Source organism: Phyllostomus discolor, chromosome 12, assembly GCF_004126475.2.
Source record: "Phyllostomus discolor isolate MPI-MPIP mPhyDis1 chromosome 12, mPhyDis1.pri.v3, whole genome shotgun sequence".
NCBI lineage: Eukaryota > Metazoa > Chordata > Mammalia > Chiroptera > Phyllostomidae > Phyllostomus > Phyllostomus discolor.
This window is the reverse complement of record NC_040914.2, coordinates 75,637,179-75,664,602: the sequence shown is the minus strand read 5'-3', so window position 1 is coordinate 75,664,602 and position 27,424 is coordinate 75,637,179. Positions and strand designations below refer to the sequence as shown.

The window sequence follows — 27,424 nt, the reverse complement described above, 5'->3', positions numbered from 1 at the left end:
TCAGTAAAGGAGGAGGGGTTTTGGGGAGAATTAAAGGAGACAGCCCCTACAGAGCACTCAGCACAAGGTCTGGAAGCAGTAAAAGCCTGCAAACAAAAGCTGTTCTTCTGTACCCACTAGATGACAAATGCTTCTTGGTCTGTATGGTGAACATTCTGTCGACTGATATGCTCAGCTGCTGGTAGTTGGTCACATAAGTTGGCTGAAGTAGAGAATCTTAAAAATTGAGACGCAATGTATATTAGGGTTAAAGACCCTCAGTGACAATGTCTGAAACAACAGGGAGGTGGCCTGGTGTTGCTATGGCCGTTGTGCTCTTGAAAATTCCTAGGGTCCAGGCTTTCTGCAGCTGGCTACTTGGATATCCCTAGGAGGTGACCCTTAGCCTCGTGGCCCAGGATGGCAGCTAGGGCTCCTGTCCTCACATTTTCATTCCACATAGCAAGATACGGCATGAAGAGAAGGGGAAAGGTTTTATCTTTCTTTAAGGAACATTCTTAAAAGCAGCTACTTCATGTTGCTTATGTTTTATTGACCATGACTTAGTTTCTTGGTCCCACTTAACCATGGGAGAGGCTAGGAAATGAATTTCTGTTACCTGCTCAGCAGTGTTGTGTGAACATCTCTTTTGACCACGCACCTGAATACTGATTGTTAAGGAAAATCTGCTTCCCACATTATTGGGGAATGTTCTCAGGAGAGAAAGCTTCTGCTTAGTGTCTAGTATATATGCTAAGTGCAGTTTACTAGTGAGTATCTACCGTATTTCGCCATGTATAATGTGTTCTGTCTATAATGCACCACCATGGTTTTGGCCCAAACTTTCAGGAAAAAAAGTCTTTTGTTTTAAGTTTTAATTCAGTTTTTTAAATTTATATTTAGATACTTGTTTTTTGTATTGTAAAGGAATTTTAGCATTTATTTTTTAATATATCATGGTACAAGACATTTTATGTAGCAAATAATTACAAAACACAAGAACATATACAAGGTATTTTAGGTACTACCCATGTATAATGCACACCCTTATTTTTCCCTCAAAAATTTGGGCAAAAAACTGCACATTACACCCGGCAAAATACAGTAGTTTGTATACTATGTGAAGTTTACTAGTTTTTCACAGTGTAGCAGATTCAAAATACTTTAAATACATTTTCCACTAAAAGGATAAAATCTTCCTTTGATTTGGGAGGTGCTACATTGTGAGAATCAGTTGTTAAGCTATGATGACTTTTCAAAATGTACAGGAAAGACTTAAGTTAGGTTTTGGAGATTGTTAAAGCTTGCAGCTGGCACTCAAGTCTTAGCACCCAGAGAACCTTGAATCCCAGCATCTTCCAGGCCTAGTAGGTACTGGGAGCCCAGCAAGTCCCCAGACCTGGATGTGCTATCCCTTCCCCTCTACTCTCTGCCTTTCGCCATCAGGTTTTCCCTGAAGGGTGCTTAGCAATCATCATCTGCCTCTACAGGGGCTACCATCAGGAGACTGCTGAGCATGGAGAGTCTCAGGGGTGGTTGGCCCCACTCACAGTCTGTCTGATCATCTGGGCTTTGATTCGTCCCCATCTTCAGTCCTGTTACTTGTGGCAGGGAATCGGGCTTACGCAGTGTGAGATGCAGGAACCACATACAACACAATTGTCTGCAGCTGCTCGCTAAAAAATGAGCTTTGGCAAAGTAGACACTTGGCCTCTCACGGCTTCTTCTTGGAGGAGGGGGTTATGATTAGGAGAAAAGGACAGCAACGGGCCGGTGGGGATGGGGGCCCATGCCAGAGTCCTCTGAAAGCAAGCTGGACAGCTCCGGAAGGAGCCTGGAGCTGTGGCCTTTGGGCCACTCCCAGCTCGGAGGCTGCTGCACTAGACCAGCGACGCTTGCTTAGTGCTGACATTGGTAACTGTCACATGGGATTAGGTGTCCGATTGAAGATGTCTTTACCCCAGTAAGTAAGCTGAAGTGTCTGAAAAGCTGACTTTTCCTGATGTGATAAATGATTTTAAAAGTATTCTTATGTTCAGAAAAGTGTCCTTCACTATGCAGCAGTCCAGCTATCAGTTCTTTTGAGGTGTGAACTTGATGTACCCAAAGGAATTTATAGTTCAGACCGCATTTGTTGGATGGTATTCATGGCACAAAGAAAAGATAATCAACATTAAAAAAATTTTATTTATAAAATACACCATTAATTTGTGCTGCTTAAACTCTGTGCTTATGTGCCTGGTGAGTTGAAGTCTTCTACTCTTAAATAAGCAGCTGCTTATAGGATGCAGATACGTATCATTCACATGGAGGAAAAGTGGAACCACTGTATGGTTTCATAGCTCCTGGTGTTTCACTGCAGTCACTTTGGCTAGCTGCCATCAGATCATACAAGGAAATGACAACGCATCTTTAAACTTTCCATCGTTGTAATGGCCCCTGAAGAGTAAGTCCCAGTAGGATTTTCTGTTTTAGGAATCAAGTTGATTCTAAAACTTCTGTAGAAAGAACTATAGAGTAGTCGAAACAATTTGGAAAAGAAGAAAAAAGTTGGAAGACTTATATTTCCTGAAGGTTTTAAGACTTCCTGTTACGCCCCAGGAACCCTGACACCAGGGTGTTGCTGAAAGGGTAGAGGTATCGATCAGAACAAAACACAGTCCAGATTTAGACTCAGATGTAAATGGTCCATTGATTTTTGACAAAGGTGTAAAGGTAGCTCAATAAAGAAAGGATTTTTTTTTCAACAAATGGCTTTGGAACAGATACTCATATACAAAAAAATGAACCTTAACCAAGTCTCACCTCTTAATACAGAATTAACTTAAAATTGATTTTAGACTTAAGTGTAGAACCTAAAGCTACAAAAGTTCTAGAAGAAAGCATAGGAGAGAACTTTGTGACAAAGTTTTGAGGCAAAGGTTTTTTGGATACAGTACCAAAATTATCCATAAGATGCAAAATAAATATATTGGACTTCATCAGAATTTAAAACTTGCTCTTTGAAAGGCACTGTTAAGAAAATGAATAGACAAGGCATGAATTAGGAGAAAATAATTGCAAATTACATATCTAGTAAATGATTTGCATTCAAAGTACATAAAGAACCATCATACTCAATAAGAAAACAACCCATTAAAAAATGAGCCAAAGATTTGAACAGGTACTTTGCTAAGGAAGACGTATGGATGTCAAAGAGCTCATGAACAGATGTTTAACATCATTAGTCGTTAGGAAAATACCCATTAAAACCACTGTGCGATAATACTAGATGCCCATTAGAATGACCACAATTAAAAAGACTCACCATACCAAGTGTTGGCAGGTATGTGGAAGAACTGGAGCTCTCCTACACTATTGGTGGGGATGTAAAATGGTACAAGTACTTTGGAAAACAGTTTGATAGTTTTTTTTTAAAGTTAAACATATCCCTAAAATATGACTCATCAATTCCACTTCTAGGTATTTACCCAAAGGAAATGAAAGCATATGTTTGTACAAAGATTTGTGCATGAACATTCATAACAGCCTTGTTTGTAACACCCCAAGCACCCTCCGCGGGAAAATGGTGAACAAACCCTGGCGGCGTGTTCGTACAGTGGGGCACTGCTCAGAGGGAACAGGAGTGAAATGGTGATACATTCACTAATGCGGATGGAACTCAGATATGCTGTGTGAAAGAAACCAGACTCTCCTCACCCCCACCCCCCCAAAATTAAAAAGGTTCATTTACATAAAATTCTAGAAAATGCAAACAGTGGCAGAAAGCAGATCAGGGCCTCCTGGGGAGGGGCAGGAGGAAGATTTAAGGGTGACATATATGTTCATTATATTGATTGGAGTGATAGTTTCACAATGGGCGTAAACATGTTGAAACATCAGTTTGTGCCCTTGAAATATGAGATTTGTCTGAAATACGAAGGCATCCAGCCATGTACTATGAAAAATGGACACATTTATTGAAGAAGATACAAGATACAAGAAACACTGTACATAGAACAATGACGCCTCAGTCTCCTTCAAAGTAGGCACCTTGGACCTCACACATTCTTCCAATTGCCATCAGCTGTCTTGTTGTATCTTCCTGAATCTCATCAACAGTTTGAAATCTCTTCCCTTTCAAAGGTGATTTTAGTTTTGGGACAAGCCAGCAGGGCACCAAGTTGGGGCTCTAGGGAGACTGAGTCACCTGGGTGATTTGATGTTTTATCAAAAAACTCTTCACAAGACGTGATGCATTAATAGGCACATTGTTGTGGGAAGCTGTACATCACCAGTTGCCCATAGCTTTGGCCTTCTGAGTCATCCCAGTAGTTTCTGTGGGGGAATGTTCAAGGTTAACACAAAGTTTGGTGCAGAATTCATTGCTCTACTCACTTGGTCATTTTGAATGTGATGGCCACACAGTACACGTGCTCACTCAGTGGCATCTGCTACCCCCACTGACTAGTACAGTGAAGTTGTCATTGTTCACACATGCACATTCTAGTCCACTCTCCTTGGCTGCCAGGCTATATCAATGTGGCACAAACTGTTCTTATCTTAACGATTACTGGGCTTTTTCTGGACAGACCTCATATGTACAGTTTGATGTCAGTTTTAAGTTAATAAAATGTTTTAATAAAAATTACCTGCCCTTTTGTCTACAGAACCCTAATTAATCAAGATTAAAGAGTTCTTTACATAGGTTATCCTTTGTATGTGGAAATAAATAGCTATTATACTGTGACCAGAACAGTAAAAAAATCTTATTAGGAGTATCTGCCAGCCTCAATGAGATGTGACAGTTTGTTGCTAAGAATATGGAAGGACTCAGTGAAATAATTTTTCTGATTATTCAGGGGGAAATCAATGTCTCTCTGCCACACCAATTTCCTCAGCCTTATTTATCTGTAGTTGTAATTTTTATGGGTCATTGTTTTCCAGTATACAAATTAAAGGTTACTCCTTTATAGGAAGATCTAACCCCAGATCAAGATGATTTCAAAATACACGAATGTACTACAAATAGGAATTTTGAATTTTCTGTTCTTTTCCATGGAGATGGTTTTGTTTTTGCTGAAGTTGTAATTGCTAGTTACTAGTAACTGAGGAAACCAAATCAGTATATAGGAAGCAGGTGACAGAATAAAATCAGTATGTAACTATGTATGTGTGAAATGTCCACATGTTACCAGATTTTCCAAAATCACTACTGAGAAATGAGAGTAACTAAAAAATGTTTTTAAAACATTTTCTTTAGTTATTACACGTGAAGGAAAGGGAGGGAAAAAATCCTCAAATGACTACCCAAACCCTTGAAGCACCTACTAGATTGTAGAGCTTTAATGACTTAAGAGGAACTATAGAACACTGTGAATTAAAAAGAATTATTTTTATGCCATTTTCCTTAAGAACCTAGAGATTATATCTATCCTGGTGCTTTATCTTTTCTTTAATATTTAATTTTTCATCTCTAAACAATCTTAATTGCTGTGAATATTTTATCATTATTAGCAAAGGGTGAGCCTTGGTGACTACTTTTTCAATTTTGTTTTCATTGGATACACACACACACACACACACACACACAGTTTCAAGAGTCCAGTAATTCTGCATACATTGCCCAGAGTCGCAGGGAACTGTTTCTTTTGATATGTGCCTCTGGTTGTATCATAATTAGTGTGACTATGTGAAGGTTGTTGGTACTGAAGCCGTATGACGTGTGCTTAGTGCTTTTCATTCCAAAGTTATGTTTTCCCTGGAGTTACAAGTCTCATTTTGCTTGTTTTTGTTTTTGCCCAGGGGCAAGTGCTTGCAAAAAGACCTCACCCCTAAGGTTTTCCCTAGGTGTCTGCAGCTCTCCTTGTTGAGATGTGTCCAGTCTCCTATTGGTTTCATCTTTGGAGCTGTGGCTCTGCTCCGACTGGGACTTAAGTTCCTCAGCCCTTCACACAGTTCTCATCATGGGGTCCCTTTTCATCATCACCTGGAGGTTCCTTCCTCCCTCCCAGCTCTGGTCCCATGTTCTCAGGTCGTAGGTCATCTTTTGTCTTAAGTTAGTCTTGGTATAGTAGTTAATCTGGTTGTTTCTTAGAAAGGGTGTTTGGGGGGGTATAGTTTATGAGACTTTTCATGTCTGGAAGTGCCTTTGTCTTTTCATCCTGACATTGAGAATACAGTTGGGCGTCTTTTTCCTTAGGACTCTGGAAGCACTGCTTATTGACTGTCTTGCAGTGTTGCTGTTGGGAATCAGAAATCTATTTTGGTTCCTGATCCTGCATTCAGACCTGTTTTTCAGTCTTTAGCAGTTTTCAGAACTTTCTCAGTCCCAAGTGTTTGCACATTTCTTGGAGATGTGCTTGGGTGTAGGTCCGTAGTCATCATATGCTGAGATACAGTGGGCCCTTTAATCTAAAAACTCACATCCATTAATTTAGGGACATTTTCTTGGACCAGTCCTTTTGATTTCCTCTGCCCCAGTTTTCTGTTTTCTTGTTTTGGAACTCTTACCTGCATGTTGGGCCTTAAGAATGGTCCTTAGGTTTTTTGTTGTCTTTTTCCCCTCTATTTTCTTTCCCTTTGTTTTTTTCTTTTGTGATCTACTTTATGGAAGATTACTACATCTTTCATCTTTTCAACTGAATTCATTTCACTTTTGCTATCCTATTTTCAATTTCAGAGACTACTTGTTCTATGCCAACTCTTTTTTTGTAGCATCTTGTCCTTGGTTATGCTTTCTTAGTTCACTAAGAATATTAAGGACTGTTTTGCTTTTAAAGTTTTCTTCTCCATGCATGGTCTGTGCTTCCTCCAGGCTGCCTTGTCCTGTGTGACTGCTTTGCCCATCTCTGTGGTTGGTTTGGGATTCTCAGAAGCCTGGCAGTAGGTGTGGTGGCCCTGGGTCTCCCACTCACCTTAGGGTGTGGCATGAGCAGGGCGAAGGGGCTTCTGGCTGGCGGATTCTTGCGTAGGGTGAAGAAAATGTTACTCTACATGCTTTGGAAAATGATGCTGTGTGGAAAAACATGATCAAGGTGAAAAGTGAGTCAGAATTATACTCTTGAGTGTGAAGAGATCCTAAATATGTAGCTATTTTGTGCATATTTTGCTTTTTGTGGATGCTTAAGATGTGTTAGACCTGTCTCAGTAAGGCCAAGTAGCTCTTTGATTAAGTGGTAGGAAAATAATGTGCCATAACTGGATTGGGAATATGTTTTCTTGGTACATAAGTAATGGGGTTGATTGTAATTTATTCCACCTTGGGATTTGACAGGGCACGCGTCTCTGTAGTACATTGCATGATGTGGGGCTTTTCTGTCATATCCACACCCCTCTGTGGCCTCTCCCTTCATCTGGCACAGGGGAATGGGCCTGCAGACAAGGCAGAGGCAGAGGATGTGCGGGTGAAATAATCCTGCCTCATCTGCAGAGCACAGTAGTGCTGAATCCAGCCTGGAAGTGAGCTCTTGTTTCTAGGTCTTGGCTTCCTGTCTGCTTTCAGTTGAAATATCAGTTCCATTTGGAAGTAAAAGAAAAATGTATCAGTAGCAGACAGCCTAAGGTAGTTGTACTTATTTAAAGTACATAATTGTTGGGGATGAAGATTGTCGATTCAATATAAAGTGGTCTGTGCATGCTGCCCGTACTCTTTGGGTGTTGGATTTCATGTTTCAGTTGGGTTAGGATGCACTCATGGGATGCGACTGTGGACGGAAAGAGAGAAAAGATTCAAACTAGAACATTATTATCATAAGGAAAAGACATGTTTTCCACATCACAGAGGATGTCAACAGTGCTTTGACTCACACATCTAATGACTAGAAAGTTTTCACTTTCCATCATAGATGTTACTTGTGTTTGTGTGGGAAGCAGCTTGCCCCCCAGCAACCACCACCAGACTTCTTTTTAATGTTGTTGTAAGATTTGATTGTTTTAGACAAAAACAACTTGGGTGTTTTCCTTTTAGTGTAGGTAGTTTTTAGATGGCAAGACAAGTTTGTTCAAAGAATGCCAGTGCTTGCCTTATTGGTGAATTCCTGTAGTTGGGAATTCAAAGATGAAGAGGATGGTCCTTTTCCTTAGGTAGCTTGTATTTAATGGGATCTTGATGAAACAAATGCCTTAGTAATTTTTGTGTAGTGTGACAGCTACTGAAGTAGAAAGGAACTTATGTGGACTTCAGCAGACAAGAGGGGAGACGGCAGTCCTTCCAGGCCAAAGAAAACCCGCAGCATACGTGATGAGGGCAGGTGGGGGGGAGGGGAGCAGAAGGTGGTTTTGATATCTCCAGGCTCTGTTTGCTCTAAGTCAGTATAAATTTAATGCTTTCTTTTTGGTAATAAAATACAACATATTTGGTCATTTTATTTCCTGACTTGAAATCGTCCAGTGGCTTCTTTTGGAGTTTAGGGTAAAGTTCCTGTTTCGTGGTTGAACCTTTCTTATTCTGGCCCCTCCCTCCCAGTCATCGCATTCTGTCCTCTTTGTCTGCCTCATTCCTTTAGCAGGCCTCATGCTTGCCCATCTGAATTCAGCTCATGCTTTTCTCATGCAGAAAAGCCCTCCGATGATGTTCATAGGTGTCTTCCCCCTTCCGCTCATGCGCATCTAGCACCTTGGGGGGAAACACTGTGAGACATGTGGAGAGAAAACTGAAGAAAAAGACCCAGCCCTCTCCCCCAGGGAATTTAGTCAGTTTGAGGAGACTGACAGTTACGAAGAAATGAAACAAAACTACCCATCATACACGCAGGCAAGGGAAAACAGACATGTATAATCAGGTCTTTGGTATACCAGACATTGTGGAACTTCTTCCAGAAAGCCCTTTTTCTGATGTTTTCTCCGCAGATTCTTCCTACACTGCCCCACCAGGGAAGATTTTCTCTGCTGTTTAGTATTGATGTCCTGGCCTGTTAAGGATTTTCTCCCACGGGGCCCCCAGTTCTGTGAGCTTCCTGAGGGCAGGGGCACATACAAGTGCTTATTGTGTGGATGCCTGGGCTGATTTCTAGTAACTTCTTGATTTGCATCCAAAGTTGTGCACAATGACCTGAGGAGAGGAGGTCCACTTGAGGGTGATGTATATGGGCATCACAAGCCATAGTTGTCAGTGACTTGTTAGAACTTTGAGGAGCAGACCTTAGATTCCATGCTTGAGTAATTTGGCGATATTTGAATAATTACCCAAAAGACAGAGTTAAGCTTTGGACCTGAGTGAGTGCTCTTTCTCTAACAAGTCAATGAATGTGTAAATGCTCCATTCACAAGACGCACAGTATACTAGGGCCTGTTGTGTCCATGACACCTGTGCCCGCAAGAATGCCTGGACAAGCATGCTGTGGATTACGTATGTGGTGTCTGTTTTTAAGGTTTGTTTGTTTGTTTGTTTTTAAGGTCTTGTGGTCTGACTCTTCAGTAACATCCGTAACCAAATCTTCCTCTGAAGTGACTGAATTTATTTCAAAGGTAAGGTGATTAAGGGCTCTTCTAAAAATGAGAAGGCTCTGGTTCCCTGTGGTTGGTAATACTGCAGAGTGATTTCAGTGGACGGCTTTCTTCAGCTAGCATAGTGAATGTGTGCCTGGAACTCGCGCCTGTCCACAGGAAGTCCAAGGTCTGTGTCTAACGGAGTGCGGCAGTAAACACACGGTCCTCGATGCCAGTCTGGACGCCTCCCACTTGTTGAGAATGAGCTGAGGCAGAAGATGCGACTGCACAGATGACTGAGGGTGCTTGGCTTGGTTTGGTTTGGCTGTTCTTCAGCAGAGGCTGAGGGAGAGACTTCACCTAGTCCCACCTTTACCTGTTTGACACGTTGGATTTTCCTGTTCATTTTAGGGTTAATTCAACAAATATTATTTGAACAAAAGCTTGCACTACTAAATACCTCTTTACCTACATGCCTACACATGTACATGCATACACATATACTCACCCACATGTATCTAAAGTGTTTTCAAAGTGAGTCTTACATTTTCAGTATAAAAGCAAGGCTATACAGTAAAACCTCAGTTCTTGAACTTCTTGAAATTCATTCTCAGAAAACTGTTTGAGAAGTGATTGGTTCAAAAGCAGAATCTCCCTTATCACCTAAGAGACACGTGACTGATCATGCTGGTGTCAGCCTGAAAGGGTTGTTGGGTTGAGAATAAACACCCGAAGTTTTTTAGGCAACCAAGATGTTTTTCTGCGAACAGCTTAGTTGAGGACCAAATTGTTCATGAACCAAGGCGCCTGAGAGCCAAGGTTTGACTGTAATCCTGTAAAGGAACATCCCATTGGTGGACCCTATTTTAAAAGCTTGGACAGAAGGTGGTTTGATTCTGCCTGTCCATCTGGCATGTCAGGCACACGAGAAGACCACAGTGCCTTCCTCTAGGGCCACTGACCCTTCATGGAGCTCACTTTTCCTCTGTAACATATAGAACACTAAATTTCTTCTCCTTTGTGCCTGTCCTCTCATTTTGTTAGAAAGAAAAGAAAAGAAAGAAAGTTCTCTGGACTCCCTGATGCTGGTGGAACTCTGACCTTGCATGGGTCTCTTGTCTGGGTGTTTGCAGTGGCTTGTATTCACCCAGCTTTGGGTTCTCTGGCACTCTTGGAAGTCTGGTTTGCTGTCTTTTCATTAACTTTGGAAAATGCTTGTCCATTATCTCTTTAGATATTTCCTCTGCCCCACTCACTCGTACTTCTGGACTTAGTTACATGTGCTCGGACCTTTGATATACTTCACAGGGATACTTCACAGCTTTCGGGTGCTTATTGTTTTTCTTACTCGTTTCACTGTTTCAATATGGATCATTTCTGTTGCCCTGTCTTCCAGTTTATTGACTTTACTCTTCAGTTCAGCCCAGGCTGCTGCTGAGGCTGTTACATTTGCTGAATTCTTCATTTCTGATAGCATGGTTTTCTTGTTGTTTTTTTTTCTTATTTGGTTTTCCCCCTCTCTTTTCTATTTGACATGTCTTTTAATAAACTTTCCATCTCTGCCAAATTTTTCCAATTGTTCATACATGATGTTCTTTTTTTCCCCACTAAATCTTTTATTATGTTAATTATAGTTATTTTAAAATCCCTGTTTGATAGTTAGTTCTAGCATCTGAGTTAGTTTTGAGTCTGGTTCTGATGATTATCTTGACAGGTTTTTTATTCTCTCTTTTTCCTGGGGTATGCCTTACAGTTTTTGACTGAATGTTAGAAATCTTGTTTAGAAAATACAGAGACTGGGGGAAGTCATGCTGTGCCTGGAAATGGGCATGCGGCCACTCTGTCAGGCCATCAGTCGGGTCCTCATGTTGCTTCAGTCAGGGGTTGAGCTGGGTTTGGTTTTGTTGTTACTGTGGTTACCGTCCGTGTGCCACAGGCTTCCAGTTTCCCCAGCAAAGAGCTGCTGGTGCCTTGAGCCTTGAGCGGGTCCTGGAGTGTAGGAAGGTTCTCAGTGGTCTTGCATCACACTCAGCTTTCAGCAGTCTTACGTGACTGTGGCACAGAGGGCGGTCTCCCTACTCTGTTGACGGCTCTGATGCCCCCATACCACCACCACAACCACCACAACCACCACCACCTCAGGAGACAGCTGTTGCTTATTGCCTGGTGGTGGACTTTGATGGGGGGAATCTCTCTCCTTCTGGTCCAGACTTAGGTGCAAGTACAAGGCCTTTGGCAGGGGCTTTCTCAGCATCCCCACCCTTCATTCCCCAGCAGCAGTGGACCTCTGCTCTGTGATGTTGCAGGGTCCTCCACCCAGGTAGGCCCTTTCCTCGGGACTAGAGGGGTTTTGCTTTTACCTCCCCCCAAGCCAAGGTATCTTTGCCTGTGGCCTGGTGCCAGGAAGACATCCTACCCCACTGCCAGAGGCAGGAACGTATTGCTTCGGCCTCATCCACAGCAACTTGGGGCCTTTGCTTGGGCTCTGAGAGCAGGAGCAGCCTTGTTCCTCCTGCAGCAGTTTAAGGACTTTTGTTGTGGATTGAGTGAAGGTTCCAAGGAAAGGCACAGGATTTCCTGCCTGACTCCCAGGGGGAGCCAACTCATACCTGTGCTACCTGTGGAGGCTCCTGCCAGTCTGCCTGTGGAAGAGAGCTCAGGAATGAGGGTACAGTCCCCTTTTGTCTGGGGCTCCTGGCTGATGGATGTCTGGCCCACTCTCAGGCTGTGGGAATGTGTGCATCTTGGCCAGTCTCTTCTACCTGCTTACATGGTGGCCACCTCCTCCTAGTGCTCTGTCACAGCTGAGACAGTTCAGGTGTCCTGTTTCCCCTGGGAGGGACAGGTCCCTCATGCAATTCAGTTCAGGTGGTAGCCCTGCATTCAGCTCTCTGGGCTCAAGGAAAGGTATGATTATAAGAATATCAAGATATTTCTTGATGTTATGGTGGGAGTGTTATGTTCTTTTGTGGCTTTCTACATCCTAAGTGGATGTAGAACCCCAAAGTAGCTAATAAAATGATACTTTGTATCATACTAGCAGGTGTCACCTTCTAATACCTCCCCAAGTTTTTCTTACATGAAAGAGTTCTGGTTTTATGAAGTGAATTTTAATGTACTTCTTGTGCTTTCCATTTTTCAGTTATCTCAGCTATACCCTGAAGAAAATTTGGAGAAATTCATTCCTTGCTTAGCTGGCCCAGATTCGTTTTATGTAGAGCGAAACCACATAGATCTGGAAGCGGACCTGAGGTAATGCTCTTTACCCCACCCCAGGGCCATAGGGAGCAGCCCCTCGGGTGGCGCAGTGGTGGCTGATGCATGTCTGTAGTGTGGGCAGGGTCAGGCAGGTCCAGACATGAGCTTCCTGGTCATCTGAGAAGCTCTTGACATCATACGTTACTCTCGGTGGTTTACGTGTCTACTTTGTTTCTAGGGATTTTCATCTCTTATGGGCAATTTGAAGTCTCTTAATAACCTAGGTGTGATTTCGAGGATACGAGCAAAGGAATTTCAAAGTGCGTGCTACTTGCCCTGACTGGGTAGCTCAGTTGGTTAGAGTGTTGTCCTGATAAGCCAGGGTTGTGGGTTCAGTCCCTGGTCAGGGCACATACAAGAAGCAACCATTGAATGCATAAATAAGCAGAACAATGGTGACACACTCATAGATGGAAAGCGTATGACAACTAGTTGGTGGGAAGAGCTTAAGGGGTGGAGGGATTGAGCAAAAAGGAAAAAGGACTTACGGACACGGACAACAGTGTGGTGATTACATGGGGGAGGGAGGTATAAGAGGACTAAATGGTAATGGAAAAAAATGCAATAAAGGTCAAATTAAAAAAAATAAATGAAACAATAGATCAATGTTCCTTTTTCTCCCTCTAAAATCAATAAATTAAAAAAATATATATGCTACCATTTCATGTAATTTTGACAGTCTTATAAAATTATATCTGATTACTATTTTTGCCCTGTAGTCGAAAGTTAAGACTGATCCAGGGCCTAATAAAAAGGTCTCCTAAGCCAGGTGTTTCTGGACCCATGGATACTCTCCTGGCATACTGGTTCTTTAAATGTGCAGGGAGGATAAGGCCTGCTGCCTGGGCTCCAGAACAGGCACTGATACCTTAGCACCTGACACCCAGTTGCAGCACAGTAGCTGCAAGTTCCTAGGGATTGTGATGGTGTGGGTTGCATCCATGTTACGGCTTAGTGACCACATAGTGGGCCTGTGAAGGCTTGATTCATACAATCTGATACAGTATAAGTAACGGAAGGTGCATGGGGAAATAATACGAATCACAATAAAGATTAAATTGAGTTAAATCAGGACGAATATAGATAAAGGCACTACTGTCTACTTCTTTACCTAGTATATATTTCTCTTAATTGAAAATGTAAATTTTTCTACACAGTCAGTTTTTGGTAATATTTTAATGCAGATAAAACCCTTTGTTTAATTTTTAGGTATTTGGCTTCACTACCTTCTCATGTACTGAAAAATGACCATGTTAAGAAGTTTTTCAGCACTTCATCTCCCACCCAACAGCTTCAAAGTCCAAGTGAGTTTGTAAAGTGTAATTAAGTAAAAATAAGAACATTGTTATTATCTGTAAATTTTATGACATTTATTTTAACTCACAGGTCCTGGCAACCTTTCCCTTTCTAAAGTCGGTACCGTGATGGGCGTGTCTGGAAGGTGAGAGTTCTACCATGTAACCAGCACCTTTCAAATAACATTGTTACTTTTGGTTGTGTGAAAATAATTGTTTCTAGAGTTAAGTCATTCTCAATCTTAGTCTTGAATAATGTTGAGAGAGGAGTTTCATAGAGATAATCCAATTTAAAATTTCTCAAAAAAAAAAAAAGAGAAAGAAATGGTTCTCTGAGCCACTAGAATTGGAATTCCCAAGGACCCCTATTGCAAGTGCCAGTTTCTGGTCCCTGTACATGCTGGGGAACCAGATTTCTGAGAATCTGCATCTTTACAAGCTCCAGGCATGTGAGTATGCACATGATGCCGGAGTACTGCTTTGGGGTCCTCTGTTCTTGTGAGGCCTGATGGTGGCTGGGGGAGTGCTCACGTGACAAACAGCCCACCTGCCTGTCTGAGAGCTGACGTTCTAACACACTGACATCATAGAGAGAGTGCATGTGAGCACACAGTTGTGTGAAGAGCTAGGTAGTTAATGAGGTCTCCAAAGGCGCTGACTTTCTTCTTTAGTGCATACCACTTAGCCTGGCATATAGGTTTATAGTTTAGGGTAAAAGGGGTAAAGTAAGAAAGATGCTTTGTGTTCCCTCTAGCTGCTATGATTTACTTTTTTTAAAATTGAGTTTTAAAGATTTAGGAGTCAGTTTTAATTTATGATTATGAGTATTATCCTGTGATACAAGTAACAAAGAAACTAGACAGCTCAGCCAGATGTTGGTCATGACACACACGTATGTACACACACAGATACACAGATACATGCAGTCTTGAGCACATGCATAGAAATGCATGCATGCACATGTGTGTTCTAGTGCTGCCATACAAATACATGTATGCACATGTACCTACAAACATTGAAATGCAGCATGGGGGTGGGGTGGGGTGGGGTGGGGAAGTGGCAGAAGGGGCTCTGAGGCCAGTAGATATGACCGCAGATGCAGTCCAGGATGTGGAAGCCAGCGTGTGCATGTCTCTTACAGTGACCTTCAGTGGAGGCTGCGGTCTTTTGAAACCACCTGTCCACTGTCTTTGCAGGCCTGTTTGCGGAGTGGCCGGCATCCCATCCTCTCAGAGTGGCACCCAGCACCACATGCAGCACTCAGCTGGTGCGGCCACCTTGCCCCACTGCTCCCACACAGGGGGTGGGGGCTCAGCACTGGCCTACCGGACTCAGATGGACACCTCGCCTGCCATCTTAATGCCTTCCAGTCTGCAGACTCCTCAGACCCAGGAGCAAAATGGGATTTTAGATTGGCTGAGGAAACTGCGTTTGCACAAATACTATCCTGTCTTTAAACAGCTCACAATGGAAAAGGTATGTTGACTACTAAGCAGGCAATGTAGAATTTGCTTGTTTTCTCAGGCAACCTGTCTTTCTTCTGACCTCATTCCTAGAGGAATTGAGTTGGATTCTAAACTGTGTGTAGTGTGGAAATAACAATACCTGACATTTAACACCTGCAGATGCATGCCCTAAGTGCTGCATGCTTGCTGGAGGCAGGCAGTGGATGGAATTGGAAGGCTGCCTGCAGCTGAAGGAAAAACTGGAACAGGATTGGTTGTAAACAGACAGCTTTTTTAGGTGGTTTGGGGTCTCTACCAATTAGGTACTCTCTGTGATGTGAAGGATGTTATGTCTCCACCAATCCTGCAATAGGTAGAAATAGTGAGTTCTCCTGACTATCCCCCCCCCTCCCCCGCCCCCATCTTAGATGCCTCTAGGTATAGGCCCGTGCATGGGCTGAGGCTCAGCTCAGGAAGGCCAGTTCTATAAGGAGTCCTAGCACTTTGGTCCCAGCAAGTGGGACTAAAAGTAAGTGGCTCTCTGATGATCTGGCTTGATTTGGGTCATATAGCTAAAGGAACAGATGGATTTCAGGGCTTTCAAGCAGCCCATCATAGAAATTATTTTTTTACATAAAGTTCTGATTAGGAGCATTTTTTCACTGTTAAATTCTAAAGTTTTAGTATCACTAATAAAACCAAATTAGACTTGTACTCAGTGTTTGAACTCTGAGCTCCCCCTGTTGGGTAAAATGACTTTGTGACTTATCTAGGTAAAAATTTCCTTTGTCCAAAAATTGACAATTGAACTTAGAAATACAGCTGTTACTACCTAATAAAAAACAAATTTTAAGTATATTTGCAGTAGTCTCAGTTTAGGATTCATAGATCTTAAAAACAACAGATTTTTACTAACCTTGGTCATGCGTTAGCTGAAATGGCTGCAGCCACACATTATGTCATGGGCTGTCTTGAGAACCAGAGTATCATATGTTCACTTAGTGTAAGGTCAGGTTAGTTCTGATGCCTCTACTCTTCTGGATTATTTCCTATCCAACACAGTTGCTATTGTCCCAGATTTCAGGAAAAAAGAACTGTTAAAAGAAACTGTCTTCCTGTCTGCAAGAGATTAAATGCTTGCATTTGAGGGGGAGCCCCAGGGAGGAAGGAGGCTTTTCCCCAAATTGTATCTCTCATCACCTGCCCGTACAGTATGGACCTTCCCGGGGACCCAGTCTTCACCAAGCCATTGTGAGGTGCCTATGCCTTTAGGTGGAAAATGAGTCTCTGTATTTTGAACTATGAATAGCAAAACATTTAGCAAGTAACTGTTTTAAGTGTTCCCAAGTCTTTTGTTATCTAGTTAAGTTTCATCTGTTCACATATCCTAGAGGTAGAATCAAAGTTCTTTGTTTTTAGCATCCTTATTAATTACCAGTAACTTTGTAATTTGTTTCTTCTATGGAAGTTTCTGAGCCTTACTGAAGAAGATCTAAATAAATTTGAATCCCTCACCATGGGAGCAAAGAAAAAACTCAAGACTCAACTGGAGCTAGAGAAGTAAGTGTGAAGTTGCTTATGAAATATTTGCTCATTTTAGTTTCTGACATGCTGAACAGAGAGATGCTGGGACTTGGGATTTTGTTACATGTCAGTGATTGGATTAGTTTTGATTGCTTTTCAAACTTTAATGCTTTTACAGTTCTTTGAGTGTAGCTCTGGTTTGTTAGGTAAGGCCCTTTGCAGTGAACCTGACAAGGGAGAATGTGTCATTTTTCCACCTGGAGACGATTATGATGAAAGTCATCTCTGTGTGGAATAGATGTATGTAAGCAGAGTTGGTGACACATGAGAAGGTTTTTCAGCAGAATTGAAACCTCACCTGTTTGCATGCTTTCTTCTTGCACAGGGAGAAGTCAGAGAAGCGATGCATGAACCCCTCAGCCCCACCCACTGTCACCAGTAGCGGAGTGGCCCGCGTGCCCCCCACCAGCCACGTGGGGCCCGTGCAGAACGTGCGGAGCACCCACGCTGCAGGTGTGCAATTGCCGGGTTAGCCTGGACACACGGACTGCAGTCTGGTCCTTTTGATAATCATGAGACCTCATAACACACCCTTTTGCCATACACATTTTTTAGTATTTACAATTATTCGTTATTTTAGCTTTGGTAATCTACCATAGGAAATTAGAAGGGTCATTTGACTTAGAAGCTAGAGACTGGTGACTCACCTGAAGTTGTTTGGGCAAAAGAATTAGATCCAGAAACTGCTATGATGAGAGGGGAGGAGCAGGAAGTATACAAAATAGATGTAAGCATCTCCCTTCCCCAAATGGGAAGGTCATGACAGAGGTCATGTTTAGGTCATTGACTACCAAGTCCATTTTGAAATTCTTCTTAATGCCTAACCATTAGCCTTCCTGCCCTGGGGACTTGAAGTTCCAGTGATCTGATTTTTCAAACACCATCCCCCTCCCCCTTTCCCTCCCTCCCTTCCTCTCTCCCTCTCCTCTCTCTCTCTCTCTTTCTCCCTCTCCCTCCTTGTCTCTCTTTCTCTCTCTCTCAGAAGAAGGTTGAGGACCCCCATAAAGTTGCTCTGTTGTTTTCTTTATGTAATAAAACTATGAAGGGAAAACAGAAAAGGAGGAAAGGAAAAAAATGGCAGTGTATCTTTTAAGCGGTTATTTGACTAAAAAGGTCTTTATGTCCCTCAAACTCATGACATGGTGTGTTTGTGGATGACTGCTTTTATAGCACCGTGCTAATTTGGGAAGCTTTTTTCTTGTTACCTAGTGTTTGAGTAGGGAGGCCTCTGAGTATCTGTCTGAGATCGTTGCTGTGTTTGCATCTGCCATATAACCAGGTGCTTGACCTTGGGCAGTTGGTTCTCTAAGCATATCAGAGCCCTGTCTGAATACAGAAATAATCATACTGCCTTCCTGGGGCTGATGTAGAAAATCAGTGTGTGATAGATGTGCATGGAGGTGGGTGAGGAGGGATCCCTGTCAGAGTCCTGTAGCGCATGGACTTGGGAGCCACTTTCAGACCGTCACTTGTCTCTTCTTTGCAGCGCTGCGGGTGGAAGTGGAGCAGACGCCTCACCAGGCGGCCCGGGAAGGCAGCTCCTCAGAGTGCTCCAGCTCTTCGCCCAGCCCGATGGGGGTGCAGGCCCGGGAAGAGAGCTCAGACAGTGCTGAGGAGAATGACAGGCGTAAGGATACCCGGCATGGCTGGCCCAGTGCTGCCTCTGCCCTGGCCTGTGAGACTGTGCTGACCTCTGTGTTTCCATCTCTAGGTGTAGAGATGCACATGGAAGGTCCCGATAAAGAGAAGCCTGTCATGCTGCTGAATCATTTCACTTCAGCTTCCACCAGACCCACAGCTCAGGTTCTTCCTGTGCAGAATGAGGCCGGCTCCAACCCGTCAGGCCACCACCCTCTGCCTCCTCAGATGATGACTGCAGCCTCGCACATCGCACCCATCCGAATGCTGAACTCTGTGCACAAATCAGAAAGGGGAGGTGCAGACATGAAGCTCCTGTCATCTTCCATGCACTCACTGCTCTCGCTAGAAGAAAGGAATAAAGTCTCTGGACCAAGAAGCGGCATCAAAGTGGACAAGAGCTTTGGTAATGCCATGATGGACGTGTTACCCACATCTGCCCCCCATCAGCCCATGCAGGTCCTTTCTGGACTTACTGAGAGCAGCTCCGTGTCACCCACCGTGTCCTTTGGTCCTCGTACCAAAGTCGTCCACGCGTCTGCACTGGACAGGGTGATGAAGCCGGCCCAGCAGCCGGCCCTGGTGGTGGAGACGAGCTCTGCTGCCATGGGGACATCCAGCACGGTCTTCCATGTGGCTCGGCCACCAGTGAAACTTCTGATGTCTTCATCTGTCCCTGCGGATTCTGCCATTTCTGGGCAAACCTCCTGTTCTAATAGTGTGCAGATCAGTGTGCCCCCTGCAATAATAAACCCCCGGACTGCTCTCTACACAGCCAACACCAAAGCTGCCTTCTCTGCAATGAGCAGTGTGCCCGTGGGCCCCCTGCAGGGCAGCTTCTGTGCGAACAGCAACACTGCCTCCTCCAGTAGCCACGCTTCCCCGTCCTTCCCAAACATGGCCACTGTGCCCAGCTGCCCCGCCCCCAGCTCCAGCCCTGCACTCTCCTCAGTCCCTGAAAGCAGTTTCTACAGCAGCAGCAGCAGCAGCAGTGGCAGCGGCTCCCCTGGGAACATTCCTGCCTCTGCCCAGAACCACCACCACCACCACCACCATCAGCAACCAACGGCACCACAGCAACCCTCACCCGGCCCGCCTCCCGGCTGCGTCGTGTGCACGTCCTGTGGATGCAGCGGGAGCTGTGGCTCTGGCGGCCTGACTGTCAGCTATGCCAACTATTTCCAGCACCCATTCTCGGGGCCGTCCGTCTTCCCCTTCCCCTTCCTACCCTTCAGCCCCGTGTGTGGCAGTGGCTATGTGGGCACCCAGCAGTATGGCAGCAGCGCCTTCCCAGTCATGCCCTCACCCTATGGCAGCAGCGTGCCCACGGAGCCCGTGCTGGGCGGCCAGTCCACCTTCACTGTCCCTCCCATGCAGAGCTTCATGGCAGGGGCAGCCGGTGTGTACCAGGCCCAGGGCTTGGTGGGCAGTAGCAATGGTTCCAGTCACAAAAAGAGCGGCAACCTCTCATGTTACAACTGTGGGGCCACCGGTCACCGTGCTCAGGACTGCAAGCAGCCATCCATGGACTTCAATCGGCAAGGTAAAGGCAGGCCGCGGCCATCGAAGCTCCGGAGGCAAACCGGCTACACTGGTTAGCAGTGCAGCGCTGCTCAGAGAGGTGCAGGAAAAGGTTTATTGTTTATGAAAGTAATAGTAAACTTTCTTTTAAAAGCAAAAAGTAATTTTTCAAATGCTCCTTGAAAAAGCATGAAATTCTCAGTAGGCTGTGAGCTCCCAAAAGGAGGGTTACTTTGGTTCTGAGACTGTCTTCATGATTTCAGCCTGCTCCTTATTCTAGAATGTGACGAGCTGGCTGTGGAGAGGGGCTCTGGCCTGATGGCTCCTTGGTCTATTACTTCCTCCCGTGTGACTGGGGAGTAAGTATGGGTGATTTAATGTCACCCCAACCTTTAACTGAAAGCCTAGGGTGTAGCACATAAATTCAGATGCTGCAGATGGAAGTCAGTGTCCCCACTTCCGTTCTCCCCTCTGCAGGGTGCCTGTGACTGTTGGTGTGTGCACGTGAGTGCACGATACCTCACTGCACTGCCATCTTCTTCCTTACCCCTCTCTCCCATCTGCTCTCTCTTGTTTTGTTTAGTCAAATTCAAGTGTATGTCTGATGTATTTATTACAATGGGTTTGTTCTTGCTATTGGTTTTGGAAAGATCATTAAACTGGGCATTTGGGGAAATTGGTCCCAGCTCTGTAACTATTCACCGTGCAGCCTTGAGTCACTTGATCTCTGTAGGTGTGAGGGTTGCCTTAGACCTGTCATTACCAGACCTGTCTGTGTATCTTAGTCACCTGGAGAGTTTTAAAAACAAACAACTTAGACTCAATAGGTCTAGTGGCAGGTGCAGGTGACTGGGCTGTGGCCACCTATGTTGATAGAGATGTGCTGCATCTCCTGAAGCAGCAGCAAGCCCAGAGCATGTGGTCCTTGTCCCTGGGCAGATGCACGCTGGATAGCCCACCAGCTATGTGCTGTTGGAGTCAGAAAAAGAGCTGCTAAAAGAATAAAGGAATGGATTGGTAACTCTTCAGTTATTTCACCCCATGTCTGATTTTATAAACTAGTAAAATAGCGTCTGGTTTTTGGGTGGGAGAGGGGGGCTAGCAGTCGTTAGAAACAGATGGTGTAGATTTCCAGCACCTGAATCTTGAGCAGTGACTCAAAGATAACTTTGGACAGATCAGTTGTTTGTGGTAATTCTACAGTGATTCAAATGTGATCTCTTTTTTTCCCCTCTCTCTAGGTACTTTTAGGTTGAAATATGCCCCTCCAGCAGAAAGTCTGGACTCCACAGATTGATATTTTTCTCTGGCAACAGAACACTATTAAGCCATGGAGACATAAGGAAAATTAAATACAAAACTGAGAAGTCTAGTTGCTGTTGAGCTTAATATTTTTAATCCAAAGGTGCTTTACTTTATTAGACTGGATAGAAAACCTAGCATAGGAGTGCATCAAACTCAGTTTTATTGCCAAAATTTTAGATTGGAGCTCGATGTCAGGACTTGCCTAGTGGGTATCTCCACCCTTGGTTGCAATGCAGAGACCTGCCGTCTCTGGAAGAGCATTGCCGTAACTGGTCCTTCTAGGCTCCCACGTAATTCCAGGGCAGCTACGCGAGATCGGAAGTGAGAGCTGAAGGTTGGAGTTCTCCAAGTGGAGTTCTACCAGTCGGACTGTTGACACCCCTGGGTGAGGGAAAATGTCACCTTTGTTTTGTTTTGTTTTTGTTTTGTTCCTAAAGTGGCTAGGCACTAATATCTGGGCTTTTTAAGGATTGCACTACAGCAGAATGTAAACTGATGTCAATCTCTGCAGTTCTGGGAGACTCAACTCCCTGAGACCAGTCAGTGTGAGACATTCAGAGGATCTGTCTTTACAGAGTTGGCACCAGCAGGCCACGTGACTTAGTACACAACAGAGATTTTAGTATTTACTTCCCTCCTTAGAACACTTTGTAGCAGTTTCAGGTTTTTTATTTTCTTTTTTGCAAATAAATTTAAACTACATTATTAAGTAGAAATAGTTACTCACAACAACTAATTTCTAAGGGTCCAAGTCCCAGAGAATTCCTGGTTGTCAAAGCTTTGCGAATATGTTCTTTACTGGCCCTTCCATAGCTTTGAGTCCTGTCATCTTCCACCATGAAGGAACTCTCACAGACACATGGTGATGGCACGGCCTTTGTGACTTGGCTCTGACAGATGCCATCTGTCCTTAGCAGAGTTTGCAAGTTTTTTTAATCTCACACAGATTTCCCAGAGACCCCAAAGCTTATTGCTAACAGATTCACACTTGAGACACACATGTTAACAATAATACAGTCCTGTAATTCATAAGCAAAAGATTAGAAATTTTCTGCTGTCAACTTCTTTTGTATCAGGCTGTGTATTAATAGTGAGTCCTGTTAAAAATTACCTGGAAGACTAATAGACAGTGGTAGGCTCTGAGAGAGACCACACCAGCAGGACAGCTACAGGGTCTGCAGAAGTCTGGTTTTAGCGAGGTGAGAAGTAGTCCTCACCACGCAGCTCTCAGTTCCACCCCACTGCAGGGGGAGCTTTGTGGCCTGAAATTTAGGGACTTAAATCTTTAAGACTAAAGGGAATTTTCTGCTAAATGACATTGTTTTAAGTGCTAAAGCCTTCAGTATTAAAATATTGATTGGTAAGGCCTTGCCCAGGGATTTTTCCAGATGAATATTTATTTTTTAAAAAAAATCACAATGTTCAGACCATTCTTAAAATGGGACAATCAGCCTCAAGCAAAATTGATGTAAATTAAAAGAACACCCTAGAATTTGAGGCATTGCGATGTGAGGTTTCACATTCTGAGATCAGTTTCCTGGCCTCATGGAAACTAAAGTCGAAAGTTGTAACATTTTTTTTTACAAAAGGCTTTTAGTAGAGTTTTTTAGAGTTTTATTTTAGTAGAGTTTTATTTCTATGCAATGCAGAATTGACAGACCTCTGTATTCTCTTTTCCTGGTACACAGTATTATCACATACAGTTTTTAAGCGATGGTGATGCTTTCAACAGCTTTTGGGGGGAATGTTTTGATCTCTAAAGTTATAAACACTACAAAAATGTCAAAATAATGAGAACTGACACAACTTTGCCTTAAAGAATATTAGACTGGAACTTGTCATATTATGTTAAAGGAAGACTTAGAGTGTTCATTGATGTTTACGATTTTAATATTTCTGAAGGCCGTTATAGTGGCCTGGATATGTGCTGAAAGCCAAACTTTTAAATTTTTTTGGTTTTTTAAACAAAGAAATATTTTAAATAAATCCTATTTCAACATAGTGAAATTGTTGAAAACTGTCTCATAGCAAAAAAAGTCATATTTAGGTTTTTTGTTTTAGTGGTCAGTATTGGGGAATGAAAGTGTGTGTTGTTACCCTTACAACTATTTTGATAACTATTAGAGGTTAGTATTAAATACAACAAAAAATTAAAACAAACTTTGATTTGAAGTATGACATTCAGATTGAGGTATATAAGTTCAGACGTTGTGTGGCTGTGTTCCAGTCATCAAAGGTCTTAGAAAAATTCCCGGTTTCTTTGAAAGTGCGTGTGTGGTGTGACATTTCCAAAGAGGTCATTCCAAGTTGACAATTGTAAAATGTAAATATGAGGTACACAGGACACAAAGCTGCCAATCCATCAGATCTCTTCCCAAGTGAATCGCATAACTTGGACTTGAGAATATTTGCTAACAGCATTATCTCTGATGAATTTCTCTCCAAAAGCTACCAAAGTCAGTAAACCTAAAAGAAGCATTTTGCATTTCCTCAGAAGATGTCCTCACCAGTTAGAAACACAGATCAGACTGATCCTTTCAACTACTTAGTCTTTTTCCTGAAATCGTGGCTGTTTCGAAGTGCTGTGGCAACCAGGTAGGTGTGGCGCCAGCCACTTTGCTTTGTGTAGTCTGTCGTATATTCAAGTTTCTAACCCCATTTTTATCTCCAAGAATGGGGAAAGAGGAATGTACAGATCAAAGTACAATACAATGTTGGGGTAAAACAACTATTTAATCTTTTTTTTTTGAAAAGCAAAACACTCAATTTTATACCTTATTTTCTAATTTTTATTTTATGGTAGTACTGAAAATTGGAAAGTGTTTAAACATTAAAACTCCTAATTGTTAAAGAGCACTGAGGAAATGGGAGCTAGCACTTCTAATAAAAATAAACAAATTTATTTTTTAAAAGCAGATATGTGATTGGGTATTTTAAAAAACCAGCATCATCTATAATCTCCAAAAGATTACAGGAGTCAGCTTGTTAATATAGTAGTTAGTAGGTTGAGTACTTTAATTCACTATATTTAGAATTCTATAGGTCTTTTATCGCAAGAAGTCAACATAGTTAGTTTACACTACACATTATGTATGGAGGCGCAGTAGCAGTGGTAGTAACTTTGCCTAACGTCACACGGCTGTAACACGTTTCCTGTTTGAGCACAGGCTGACCGAGGCTTGCACTCATCCACTCACTCCAGTGTTTCCAGTGAGCACTTGCTGAGAGGAATTGGGTTGTACCCTACCCTCCTCATTCCTTATCATTTTGTCACTCTTCCTGCTTTTGTGGTGGTTTATTTGATGCCTTGCTAGTTTTACATACTGATAACTGATGGCGTTACATGTTGAAGAGTCTTAAAAGGTTATAAGGGAAACCGTGTCCCTGCTCAGCTTGACCACCCGTCTCAGAGGATGGGCCTGTGGAACCTAATCCCATCGGCCGCTCTTTCCAAAGTACAGATGACTCCCAAAGAATGAGTCAGGTGACATATAAAGCCATGGGTTCTGAAGAAGCTCAATTATTGACAAGTCCCAAGGTTCTGAAAGAAAATATCTTTAATCAACATTCATAAAACTACATACTGTGCTGGTTGAGGCCAAAGGTCAATGTTACTACACTGTTAATGGAGGGAGGGGAGTGTTAGTTCTCCGTCCTGGGTATTGTAGCAAGCCCCTCACATGCATAAGTTCTTACATGCACAAAGACAAAGGCTTTGGTACTGAAACTGAAGACCTCGTATACTCAAGAATCTTCACAGCTTGTATTGGACATATTTGCTTTTTAGGAATGAAGGAAAAGTCTCCCATTTTTGAGCCATTCTTTTGTCAGTCCTACAAAACTGCATGTAACTTTATAAATATTTTTTAAAAATATAGTTTTGTAAATATTTAATATTCTGCTAATTTGATTTTGAATTGTAAATGTCAAGTATTCTGTTTTTGGGGTTTTTATGTTTTATTATACTTTGTTAAAAAGGAAAAATTGTACATTTTTAGAATGTTTTTATGAGTAAATTTAATGTACTGAAAATAAAAATTGAAAAAAAAAAACCTTTCCTTATATGAGGTTTTTGTCTCACAATATGAAGCGCAAGTCTTTTCAAATAAATCACAATTCTTGATCTCCATACTAGGGAGTCAGTCCTTTCTGCCTTCTTCCCAGCTTTACAAAAGGAATACTTAATCTTAAATCTATTTTCTATCAAGTTTCTAAGGATCTTTAAAAAATGTCCTTGATATGGACAGAAATTTGAATATTGATTTGGGGTTTAAAGATGTTACATACCGCTGTAGGTTTCATGACATTCAAAGTTGGGGTTAATAGATCTAAGTATTTTTTTTTAATTTTAAGTCATTTTTTAATTTTTCAGTCACTGTTGACATACAGTATTATATTAGTTTTAGGTGTAGTCCAGTGATCAGACATTACGTAACTTAAAAGTGATCATCCTGATATATCTTGTACACTCTAACACCATACTTCGTTCTTAGAATATTGACTGTATTGAGTATGCTATATGTTACATCCCCATGACTATTCTGTAAGTATCCATTTGTACTTTCTAATCGTTTCACCTTTTTCACCCATTCCTCAAACCCCCTTCCCATCTGACAACCATCAGAATTTTCTCTGTAGCTATGAGTGTGTTTTTGTTCCACTTATTCCCTTTTTTTAGATTCAATTATTGATATGTATTTATTGCCATTGTATTCATACTTTTTATCTTAAAGAAGACCCTTTAACATTTCATATAATACTAGTTTGGTGGTAATGAACTCCTTTAGTTTTTTCTTGTCTGGGAAGCTCTTTATCTGTCCTTAAGTTCTACATGATAGCTTTACTGGGTAATCTTGGTTGTAGGTCCTTGCTTTTTATCACTTTGGATATTTACTGCCAGTCCCTTCTGGCCTGCAAAGTGTCTGTTGAGAAATAAGCTGACAGTCTTATGGGAGCCCCCTTGTAGGTAACTAACTTTTGGCATTTCAATTATGATGTGTCTTGGAGTAGGTCTCTTTGGATTCATCTTGTTTCTCTGTGCTTCCTTGAATTATATGTCTATTTCCTTCACCAGGTTGTTTTCTGTCATCATTTTTTCAAGTAGGTTTTTGATTTCTTGTGTTTCTTCTTCTCCCAGCACCTGTGATGTGAATGTTGGTATGCTTGAAGTTGTCCCAGAGGCTTCTTAAACTATTTTTCACTTTTTTGGATTTTTCTCTTTTTACTGTTCTGACTGGGCGTTTTTGCTTCCTTAAAATTCCAAATCACTGATTTGATTCTTGGCATCATCCACTCTGCTGTTGATTTCCCTATAAATTACTCTTTTCAGTTAGCATCACCTTCATTTCTGAGTGGTTCTTTTTTATGCTATATTGAAGTTCTGAGTTCATTGAACATCCTTATAACCAGTGTTTTGAACTCTGCATGTAGAAGATTGCTTGTCTCCATTCTGTTTAGTTCTTCCAGTGAAGTTACGTTCTGTTCTTTCATTTAGGACAGGGGTGTCAACTCACTGTCACTGGGGGCCACATCAGCCTTGCAGTTGCCTTCAAAGAGCTGAATTTCAACTCCTTAACAGATAAGGAGTAGTTACATTTATACATTCCTAAAATTATTTCTTGCTCTTTGGTTACTTCCAGGGCCTCTGGGTTGTCTCTAGGGAACCATCCAGGCCAGGCCTTTGGGATGGGAGACATGCACATCTGCTGAACAAGAAACTTGGGGAAGCAGAGAATTCCCTTAATTCGCTCCCTGTACTCTTCCACCAAAGTTACAGAGCGTATTTCGAGTTGGTTCTGTGTCCAGTTTTCCAAATGAATAACACTGGCCACTACTTTGTTGGGAACTGCCCTGCCTGGTTTCAGAAGCTGTAACTCCCCATGGCTAAGGCTGAGTAAAAGACGTTGGGAGCATAAGCCATTAAGGAGACAAAGCTTACCTTTCCTGCTAGGGTGCCGCCTCTGCCCTCTTGACTTCACCCTGCTTGGCACC

General features: G+C 42.6%; 1 protein-coding gene across 1 annotated transcript in view; it reads left to right on the top strand.

Annotated features, from left to right (window-relative positions):
* Positions 1-25,219, top strand: part of ZCCHC14 (zinc finger CCHC-type containing 14) — a 59,076-nt gene extending 33,857 nt beyond the window's left edge. Inside the window, 10 exon segments of the mRNA XM_028502146.2 lie at positions 9,355-9,426; positions 12,530-12,639; positions 13,855-13,949; positions 14,032-14,086; positions 15,137-15,416; positions 16,854-16,945; positions 17,295-17,422; positions 18,456-18,596; positions 18,681-20,150; positions 21,370-25,219. Coding sequence (XP_028357947.1) covers positions 9,355-9,426; positions 12,530-12,639; positions 13,855-13,949; positions 14,032-14,086; positions 15,137-15,416; positions 16,854-16,945; positions 17,295-17,422; positions 18,456-18,596; positions 18,681-20,150; positions 21,370-21,425 — 2,499 coding nt within the window. The 3' untranslated portion in view covers positions 21,426-25,219.
* The last annotated feature ends 2,205 nt before the right edge of the window (positions 25,220-27,424 follow it).